This window comes from Trypanosoma cruzi, genomic scaffold (assembly GCF_000209065.1).
Source record: "Trypanosoma cruzi strain CL Brener 1047053517079 genomic scaffold, whole genome shotgun sequence".
Taxonomy (NCBI): domain Eukaryota; phylum Euglenozoa; class Kinetoplastea; order Trypanosomatida; family Trypanosomatidae; genus Trypanosoma; species Trypanosoma cruzi.
The window spans coordinates 1-10,430 of NW_001849199.1; the positions used below are offsets into that span (position 1 = coordinate 1).

Below are 10,430 nucleotides of genomic sequence, written 5' to 3' on the forward strand. Positions count from 1 at the left end.
TTCCAATGGATACGCTACTAGGACACGATGTTCGTGTTCTCAAAGACCCCGCTGAAACCTTTACCATTAATCTGTATGAGCGTTAAACCATTTCTTTCTGCACTCGCGCCAATCAAATTCAAACAGTCGACTGAAGCATCAGTAAATGCCACGGATAATTCTGGAAAGAGCGTAGCCGCCGTAAATCCAACCAGTCCACAGCCACAGCCCAATTCAACAACCCAGGAACTTGGATATCCACATGTGTCATACTCAAATGTATACGGCAATAATACCCTTCCAAACCTAGCAACAAAAGCTGCAAGTACCCGTGCACCTTCGTAAACCCGAAGGCCAGTTGAGCACGGCGACATATACTTGTCAGTTTCCTGCTTGTCATGTGGTTCCGTACACCGAATGTAATGATCCATTGCCGTGGCACAAGCAAGTTCAAAACTTAGTGATGAGGCGCCATTCTCGGCAGTAATCACCTCAAAATCCTCATAATGCATGCGATATTGTATCAACTAAACTATATAGTGACGACAAAATGGAATTAATACATATCAGAGCCACATTCTTAGGAAAGTACAACAATCAGATACAAATAATAAGAAAAAAGAAGGACTAAGCCAAATATAAAAAAAAACCGCGTCATTCTTCTTCTTAAATTTCCAGCTTTGCCTTTAAAGTATGTTCTAACCAACAGTAAGCATTTCACTCCACCTTCCGTCGGGCCCTCTTTACCAGACGCATGGTATAGAAGTAGTAGAAGCCAAGCCCCATAACAATACACAAAAAACACAGGAACAGTAAACCAAAGACCTGAGCAGCCGCCACATCTACTTCCTTCATAAACAAAAACGGTCGAATTTTTTGCCTTTTATTGGTTGGAAAATTTTCAAAGACAAAAGAAGGCAATGCACGATACAGGGCCAGCCAGCATAAAAGCGAAGGTCGTGACAAAGACATCATGAAATAATGGTAGCCTATTTTACCAAATACAAAAAAAAAAGCGTAAAAGAAAAAACCGCACTAACCGTGTGAAGGAATGATCAACCTCAGTACGAAAGGTAGTCCATAACCAACGGGCCGCGCAAAGCAATAAAAAAAAAAACCTTCCATTTCACGCCTAAAAAGTTTTTCATCGCACACGTAATGGCAACCACATGAACAAGCCCCTGATTCAAAACGAAAAACAGCCCCTAAACCCCACAACCCGAGAAGAACCCCAACGAAAAACAGGGGACAGCGCCGCTCTCACGAAGCAAGAAAAAAAAATTGACGGCTCAAAAAGCCCTCGTTGGAAGACAATGCGTTCTCTCGCTGTTGTTCTTTCGTTCTCTTTCCCCCGCGCCTTCTCAGACAAATACGACGGCCCGCACGCCAGCCAGCATTGTGAAGCACGTACGCCCCACTACGCGGACCTGCGCGGCGACAGCGCGGCCCCGCGAGGGAAACACTGCTGGCTCCCGGCTTCCCCGGGAATGCGGGGAAAAAGGCCCCGACACCACGCCACGGCGGCGGTCTCCCCCGTTGGGCTCTTCGCTTTGTACTGGAGGCCCCCGAATGGTGTGCCGCCCGGTCCGCCCACACGACCCTGGGCGGCGCGGAGGTGACTGGCGGTGTCTCCCCTGCCCTAAAGGCCCGGCAATCGACCGTGATACGCGCAAAGCCGGCTCCCACGTGTGTTTTTCGCCGCGGCCTCCGCGTCAGGCGCGCCGCTCCTGCGAGAACGTCGCTGGCGTTGCGGGGCGCGCTCCAGTATGCGTTGGCGGCGCGGGAAGGCGCTCTTTTCCGCCAACGGAGAGAAGACCCGCGTGACGAGTGAGCGCGAACACACCAATCTCAAGTGGAATGAGGTCGGCGCGAAAAAACCGTCATGACAGGCCAGCCGAGAGACGACACGACCATGCCTTTCGTGGGTGTGAACGACACGATTCGCAAGGGACGGCAAATCGCTTCCAACGTCCCGTGCGCAAGGAACCGCCTTGCGCCGCCCGCGAGGATCGCTCGTGAAAGATTCGGCGTCGTTGAGAGTCTCATGGCCACAGCGCGTGCCACCATGGCGTCGCAACAAACAGCGGACGGCGCGTCGCTCAAAGAATGGCGCGGCGGTCGCGGCGCGACGTGGAAAATCGTTCCGTCCGCCACCGGAGCAGCCAAGGCGGTCGAGAAAGGCATTCCCGCGCCGAACGGCAGGCTGGCCGGCATGGCGTTCCGTGTGCCGACTCCAAACGTGTCGGTTGTCGACCTCACCGCGCGCCTGGAGAAGCCGGCGGCATACGAGCAGCTCCGCGCCGCCACCGATGCAGCCTCCGAGGGGAAGCCGAATGGCCTTCTTGGCCGCACGGAGGCCGAGGTTGTTTCCACTGACATGAATGGCGTCGCGCTGATGCCCGTCTTTGCCGTCAAGGCCGGCATTTCCCTAAACGATCGCTTCGCGAAGCTCGCCTCATGGTACGACGACGGGACCGGGTACTCCCACAAGGTGCTGGACCTCGTCGCTCACACCTCAGCACGCTGAGGCGGCCGGAGGGAAAATTTCGAAAGGAAACAACAACGGGCTTGGCGGGGGCGTCGGGGAAGGAATGTAAATAAGAAGGGAAAATTTGTATCTGCGAGCAATGAGAATCAACTACGTGCAAAACGAAGGTTCAAAAACAAGGATCATACTTTGGCCGCTGACCTGCCAGAACGGGGTGGATGAAGAGGGCGACGGGCGCGTACTGCGTGTGCGCTTGAAGCTGTTAGAGGCCTCCATTTTTGTTATTTTATTTGGCTTGGGTCTCTTTGATGTGTCCTTTGTTGCTCATTTGTGGCCGTAAACTGAGTCACGTGATTGTGGTTGAGCGGGTGTTGTGCGCATGTGAAATGGGCGGTCTTTTCGCACCGCGGCAGCACGTGATGAGGAGCTTCTTATGTATGTAACTCGGGAAATCTGAGCGCGCCCCTGACGAGCCAACGGGGGAATCGTCAGATGGTGACGCTGATGCCGCCCAGCCCAACCGCCTCCACGAGACCGTGCCCGCCAACCCCTTTAATAGCGAGCGGACCCTCAGTGCGTCACCGCGAGCCGCTCGCCCACACCGGGGGAGAAAGGAGTGAGGCGGGAGAGGAGGACAGCGAGGATGTCGGCAGCCGCCGCGCACACACCGACACACACACACACACAACTAGTGCCTGTTCCAATCCGTACGTGGCGTTTCTGTGCCTTTTCGTTTCAGATTGCGATATCTGTTCGTTGATGTGTTGTTATGCTTTTTTTGTTTGCACCCATTTCCCCTGCTTCCGTGCGGTGTTCCTCCGTGGCATTTTGGTGTTGTGTAAAGGTTGGGTTTAGAAAAACACCATCGAAACACGCAGTTGTGGAAAGCAAAGAAAACACAAAAAGCATCGATTAAGCAAAGAATAAACTTCTGTTGTTTTTTTTTTTGTTATACGACATTGTCACTATTCATTGATCGCCCGAGGGCTGTCCGTCGAAACGTGGCCAAGTTTCCACTCTCGAATAACGCTGTCATGCAACATAGATTTTCTCCGAAGATTAGAATGCTCAGTGGTCGACGACGAGGGCATTCCCACAACATGTGCGATAGAGTTTCCCGTGGAACGTCGGGGATCAGCGGGTGGTAGGGGCTTGCGGTACAGTACTGCATGAAGGGCTATGGTTGTCGTTGGTGCTTGCAGAGTTGCGTTATTCGTGTTTGACTTGTTGATACGCTTGGCAACTTCGGTGGCGACCTGCGCGCGAGGCAACTTTTAGGAAAACGGTGACGCCATTGCGGCATCCGCATGGGAGGCCCTCGCAAACTATTATAACGCCAGGCTGAGCACGTCCGGCGTGTGCCCTCATAATGTGGACGGACGAGCGCACTCTGCCGCAGGTTGGGCAGGAGGACGTCAATCCGCCGCTCGCTGGTCGACAAGGAGTTGCGGTGCTCACGTCGGGAAGAGGTTCCGGCGGAGGCAGAGGCGGGCTGGTCACCGCAGTGAGGGAGGGACGGCACCACCGACACAGAGGGTCCCTTGTGATCCGCAGGGCGCGTGCAGGCCTGTCGAATAGTGGGCAGGAGTCGCATCGCGCCTGTGCGCAGTGCCGCCACTCGGGGACCGATGTCCGGGTCAACACCAGGAATAGAGCCCTCGCCACACCGACAGGCGCCTGCCACGCGGTGTGCGCGCCCTCCTTTTCCTCCTGGGCATCCTTCCATTATAACCTCTTCACTGCAGTGAGGAAGCCCACGTGCCAGGCATTGACGCAGTCCTGCGAGAGGGATCGTGCAATCGCGGCTTGTTTGTCAGCGGCCTCACTGCGTGGAATACCGCAGTGTGATGGGAGAATATAAAATCCACAGGGTGACCTCGCTTCACCAAGGAAAGCAGCATAATCCAAATTTACTCAGTAACGCGGTCTCGCACGGTCGGTGGGCGACGCGGGGTGCCTCCATTGCCGAGAGGGAGTCCGTTTCCTCCAGCATTCGTGTGGGCGATTGGGATGCTCCCAGACGAGGAGGTATGAGATGTCTAAAAACATTTTCGATCTCAAGGCAGTCTGCCCTATATGAGCATGCGAGGCTGCCAGCTGCTGCACGATGGACCTCCACAGGGAGATCATTTGTCGTGGTGGAGTCATATAATAGCGCAGCGGATCCGGATGCGAGTGCAGCGAGATATGAAGGACCGTCCGTCCACAATTCAAAATCACAATCCCCCAAAGAGGAGTGAGTAGAATAGAAAGCCGTGCGCCCGACATCGTCAGAGGCGTCTTCGGCAAACAGTGGCTGATAAAATTTCACCCCGCTGCAGCTCACAGTGTCCCAGGGAAAAATCCGATGTTGGGCAAGAGGCGCGCGAATGTGGTTGTGGGGTGTCCCAATAATGTCACAGACGCGTAGCAATCCATTAATAGCAGCATCTCTCGGAGGCGGGATCGATGTCGCCGCTTTCCCATGCATGGACGAAGGCATAGGTTGCGAGTAGATAAGGGAACGCAAATCCTCGTGATCATGGAGGCGTATATAGCGTTCGTATTGTGTGAGTGCACGACGCCAAAGTACCTTCCGAAGCAGAAGAATATTGGCCTCCAAATAGACAGATGTGTCTTCCGTAGAGGCGCTCAGGCCAAGAATGCTTTGCTACCGTCACGGTACCGTACCTCCATATTATGGAGGTGTGTGGGGGCGAGTCACGGGACAATTGCCTCGCCATTATGAAATAGCACACTATGAACGCATCCAATCAAAAAGGATCGCATGGTGTGATGGGACGCGCCCGCTCCTGCGACCAGACGCAGCTGATAGCGGCGTGGCATGGTCCTCTTCGAAGCGGTGGAAGCATGCGTAACAAAATTAAGAAGTTGATCGAACGTGTTGCCCAGCAAGCGCACTGGGCGTGACTGAATACGCAGGTTCCCGCTAACAAGATGGAGATCGACCATTTCCTCGTCGGACCGTGTGTGTGTAAAGAGATGTGGAATAGAGCAGCTTCGCTCTTAGCGACGTTGATTTTTAGGCTGTGCTCGGCAGCCCATGTGGCCACAAAAGACAAGAGCGGTCGCATTGCCGCAGCACAGGCATGGATGTCCGCACCTGAGGCAACAAGTGTGTGTTCGTCAGCGTACATGAATGCGGAGGCAGAATAGATGCTGCCCAGGCGGCGCAGCAGACCATCCACACAGTAGAGGGAGAGTTGGGGTCCCGGGACGCCGCCTTGCGGTGCTCCAGCTGAGGCGAGTTGTTTCCGGGAGTGCTGTTCGCGAGTGCATACCCTAACATAGCGGCCCCGCAGGTAGTTGTGCAGCCAGCGTTTGGTTCGAGGCCAAGGCGCGGAAGTCTGTCAAGCATGCGGAATAAATTCCCATGGTCAGTGGTGTCGAACGCAGTCGGAAAATCAATCGAGACCACAAGCGATGGCGACGAGGGCGTCGTGTGGGGGCGTCGTCTCCAGGGCGCTCATACTCCACAATGCCAAACTCATTCAGTCCACGGGTAATTTGTCGACAACAAGTGCCACCACGTCCGACGTAGAACGCGGAGGTGCAAATCCGAAATTGACGTGGGTGGTGCGGCAATAACGCCGACAGACGGCGGTGAATCATTCCTTCGGTTAACTTTAGTAAAACAGAGAGCAGCGTGGTAGGTCTGTAACTCTCTGGGCGGCATGGATCCTTCCCGGGCTTGGGAATAGAAATAGCGTCTCCCGTTTTCCAGGAGCCAGGCAGGCTGCCATTTGCGAAGAAGTTGTGGATCATCGTTCTAAGTGTGCCATGCGCAACGGGACGAGACGGTGCAGGAATTCATTCAACATGTCGCCGGGGCCAGGGGCTGAGCCAAGCAAAGAGTCACGGATGGTCACGTCAAGTACATACGGCGGGAAAGGCCGATCCATTTCCCAGCCACCAGGAACCGAAGGAGTGCAGCGAGCAGCAGCAGCAGTACAAGGCGGTATGGCACGTGAAACCGCACAAAATGACAGACAAGCAGATTTGCCTGTTGCCGAGGCAGGGCGCATGCGCGGCCAAGTTCAGTACGGAGCACAACCGATTCCAGAGGATGAGGGTGCGGCGCCGCCACGCCGTGGAGATATCGCCACCTCGGGCTGGGTGAGGCTCCAAGTCCTTTCGCGCGGGCCTCCAGAAGCACAGCGGAGCCACGGCGTAAGGCTTGATTTCGTTCCTCCTTTTTTCGGGTGCATTCGGCTCAAAGCAGGCTGTCTCCGGGTGAGGCAATGTGTGTGCTTCGTGTGCTGCTTCGGTGGCGGACTCGGCCTGTTCCATTTCGTGTGTCCATATCTTTTTGGGGTGTCACGGCTGCCGCGCGGGATATGGCGCTCAGCTGCTCGTAAGATGCCTCCGCGACGATCCAACCATGTGGACGCGGTGGCAAGGAGGGTTTCACACAACGATGTAAAAAAGCAGGCCAACCCGCTTTACGCAGGGCAAAGGTGGCTTTCTTCCGTCAAGGCAGCGTGTTTGCTAGTCGTGGAGTCCCATCGTCAATCTCTACCGAGTAAGATATTCAGCAGTGGTCCGAGTCCATGTAAGGGGCGAATGTCCAGTGGGAGATGCGTAGGGCGCAATACGCAGTCACGTCAGGGGACGAGGCATTACGATGTGTGATCCGTGTTGCCTGTGTCGGGTAATTTGCCAGCCCAAAATCCATATCAATTAGAACAGCGGCGAAATTATCGCCTCCAGTCCTTGATGGTGTATATGACTGTCCCAGAGTTCACGATGCAAATTCAGGTCACCCGCGATAATCTCTTCGGGCCCAAGCGACAAACGATATTGATAAATGCGGATTATTGACCAATTGCTGTGGGAGGGTTGTAGAGATTCGCCACGCAAATGCTGCGACAGCCCGGCGGAAATACACGGACAGCAATGGTCTCCAGGAGGTCAGTGCCAGGGAGCGACAGGCGCTCGCACGGTAGAGAGTGGCGCACCAGAACGGCAGCGCCACCACCGCGCCCAGTGAGGCCTGGAGGCAGTCATTATGGCCAGATAATTTCGTCGCCACGTCACCACGGTTACTTATTTCCTGCAGAAGAACGATGTCAGGTGGACGCTGCTCCAATCGCGCCGCAAATGCAATCTTTTTCACGGACGAGAGGCCTGCAATGTTGAGCCGCCAAATATTGATGTGGCCATCCTCCTCGGTGGCAGGGTTCTTGTGAACGTCACCGCCACGGGCGATATCAACGGAGTGACCGCTGCGAAACGGTCGTGCAGTTCTGACCGACAGTCTGCAGGCAGACCGCCTCACCTCCCCGCACCGGGCATGGCGTGGAACCTTCTCGGGGAGTGAAGTCACCTTGGTCTCCGTCGTGCTCGCAGCAACGCCCTGCTGCGGAGTTCCTATACACAACAAAGCCCAACACCGCGACAAGGTGAAACGTCATCGCTGGGGACCGTGGATACTAGCAACGGGTGGCGGTGTCGACGTTCCCACGTCAGCCGGGATTGGCATACTGCTCTCATCCCTGCATTCCTCGAAGATAATAGAGAATGTCAGTACCAAATGCGGTGCACGCCCATGCAGCCGCACGACGGAATCCCGTGCCCTGCTCCCGGCCATGGAAAGGCTGAGTATCCATCGTGTCCAGCACAGGCAAAAACCCTGCTTGTGGTTACGGACAGTCAGTCCCTTCTAGTCGCCGTCACCAAGGGCCCGCACAGTCATACCGACTGGACGGAGGATCGGATCTAGCAGCGTCTCTTGTCGCTGACGTGTGCTGGCTGGTCTGTGCAGCCGCATTTTGCTACGGACATTGCGGAGTACATGTTAACGAGCCTGCAGATCAGCATGCGACGCAGAACACGGCAACCGGGCAACACACGGAGCATGGAATAGCACCCATACGGCACACGGACCTGCTGTCATGCATTAACACCCAGCTCACCAACAAGTGGCGTAGTACCATGCATCAGGACACCCACCACTACCTGCTTGGCGGCGCCAGGCCATCAGATCCAGGCGGCAAGCACCTGATCACTCAGGAAGCCCTCGACTGACAGGAACGGATACACACTGCACGGGAAGGGTGCGGGGAATCCGAGCTCTGGGGTCGCCTGTACTGGACTGTGAGAGACTGCACGAACCAACGCCGTTTCCGCAACATATCACCGGAACAGTCCGCATATATGCGCCCTAACAACGATCCCACCGCACCGGGACGGAAGCTGTTCCCCCGACGACAAGGGAGGCCGACGCACCGCCTGTGGAGAGACGGCCCTCCACACACCGTCGAAAGAAGAAATGCCCGCACTGTGACGCCACACTGGTGGGACACACGAACCACATCGGCCACTGTCGGTGCTTTCATCCGGAACGCCCTCCACCGCTTCCCGACCTCCACCGCGATTGCTGCGACACAGTCCTCCCCACACAAAAAAAGGCACCGCACAGCACAGAAATCGCTGCGCACACAACCCAGACGCTACTCGGCACCGCAGCAGCAGTGCCAGGCGGCGATCTCTGCTGCCGCAGGATCAGCCAGCTTCCACAAGCGCAACAATTAGCCCGCAGAAAACACCGCACCATCTGCTTCCGGAATGTACAGACGCTCTGGCTGTGCGCCAACGGCTGGGCATTGAACAGGACCTCCACCTCGGAAAGCTTCTTCCAACGGCAGCTGCCTCGTGGCAGGAAACTCATGTCGCTGCTCGACCACCTCCTCGGCACCCTGATGACATCGTGTGGCTAGACGTGCCGGTAAGGAAAAAAAAACTTACGAGGTGGCAGACTTTTGGGGCCCTCCAGCCACACACGACCCCGCCGTAAAGGTGGAAATCAAAAAAGGGGGGGTTGAGTGGGTGGAAAGGTGCAGAACAAAAATAAATAAATTATCCAGCTGCTATCGGTTCCCTGCTGCTCTCCCAAATAAAGTCGTGTTCTTCCCAAGAATTCATAAGATGGAAAAAAGTATCATAACGAAATGCATTAGTGTTATCGGCATATATGTATATTACCTCAGTTAACCAGCTCTCCCCGCGATCATTCTCTTCACACGCTCCTAATAAAGCCGTAAAAAAATATATATATATTTTGTTTATTCGTCCGGCTATTTCTCTGTCTGTGATAAACACGAGGCGGACCTCCTCCCCTCCCCGTAAAAGAGAACAGAAAAATGAAAATAGTTCATAAACCACATTATAACTGCCGGGCCCTCGTTGTGAACCCAGTAAATAACAGCATTTGGCGTCCCGCAACCGCCAGACTCCCAGTTATGCAGGGCGGTAGTGCGTGGATAGGACTCCGGTAAAAAAAAAAAAAAAAAAACTGCGTCCGCTACGTTCCAAAGTGTCCCCGTGGGAAAAAACAAACAAACAAATAAAAAACAAAGAATACAGGCCGGTCACTCATTGATGTGGCCTCATCCGGGAGCACGTTCCTTCCACAACTTCCTATTAACAGTAATTAACAATTGGAATATTCTGCCATTCGTCTCCGCCCCACACGTGTGGCGACAATGCGGGACACATGGAGAGAATTTCATGGACTTCTCTCTGGGAAACTCGGCGGCCCATCACCACAGCTCAAACAGGCACCACCACCACTGCGGCAATGGCAGCAAGGACGGTCAAAATGAAGTGCCCCAAAGCGGCTGTTGCTCTGGCATCACTGCCATCTGTGGGAATGAGTAAAACACGACTGCTGCCGTTGGCGGCTATGGTGCACACTTCCTCGTACTTGGGACAAATTATTTTGCCGCCTCCCCTGAAGTACCTCGATTTGGGTGTGATGGATTGACCCGCGGGACAAGACTCAAAACTTTTGCCGCCAAGGTACTTCACAAACACTCCATCATGACGGCATAAAACCCGCGCGCACACCGCAACGACGTTGGCTTGCCATTTGCCACCAACAGCCGTCTTTGCCTCGAGCGAGTCCCCATCGAGGCACCACGACCCAATCCCCAGGAGGGATCCGGGCGGGTTGCCGCTTCCT

General features: G+C 54.9%; 2 protein-coding genes, 2 non-coding genes and 1 pseudogene across 4 annotated transcripts, besides 3 other annotated features; 3 read left to right on the forward strand and 2 right to left on the reverse strand.

Annotated features, from left to right (window-relative positions):
* Tc00.1047053511235.10 lies at positions 1 to 491 on the reverse strand (annotated as a pseudogene; the record flags this gene model as incomplete).
* Positions 1 to 10,430: a sequence feature (areas not merged during assembly with more than two copies in the genome that could not be assigned to a particular haplotype).
* Positions 1,862 to 2,506, forward strand: Tc00.1047053511235.20 (glyceraldehyde 3-phosphate dehydrogenase, cytosolic, putative; the record flags this gene model as incomplete). Its single annotated transcript, XM_801303.1, has 1 exon — positions 1,862 to 2,506. The coding sequence occupies one exon, from the start codon at positions 1,862 to 1,864 to the stop codon at positions 2,504 to 2,506; it is 645 nt and encodes a 214-aa protein (XP_806396.1).
* Tc00.1047053511235.30 lies at positions 2,885 to 2,974 on the forward strand. The gene has a single exon (XR_008255753.1). It is a non-coding gene; the product is annotated as a C/D small nucleolar RNA (snoRNA), TB10C1C1 (small nucleolar RNA).
* Tc00.1047053511235.40 lies at positions 3,015 to 3,078 on the forward strand. Its single transcript, XR_008255754.1, has one exon. It is a non-coding gene; the product is annotated as an H/ACA snoRNA, TC10C1H1 (small nucleolar RNA).
* Positions 9,209 to 9,497: a mobile genetic element.
* Positions 9,508 to 9,529: a sequence feature (AT_rich).
* Tc00.1047053511235.31 (surface protease GP63, putative) lies at positions 10,019 to 10,430 on the reverse strand (the record flags this gene model as incomplete). The annotated part of the gene is made up of 1 exon (XM_801304.1): positions 10,019 to 10,430. A coding segment is annotated over one exon (412 nt), but the record flags the coding sequence as incomplete, so codon positions are not given.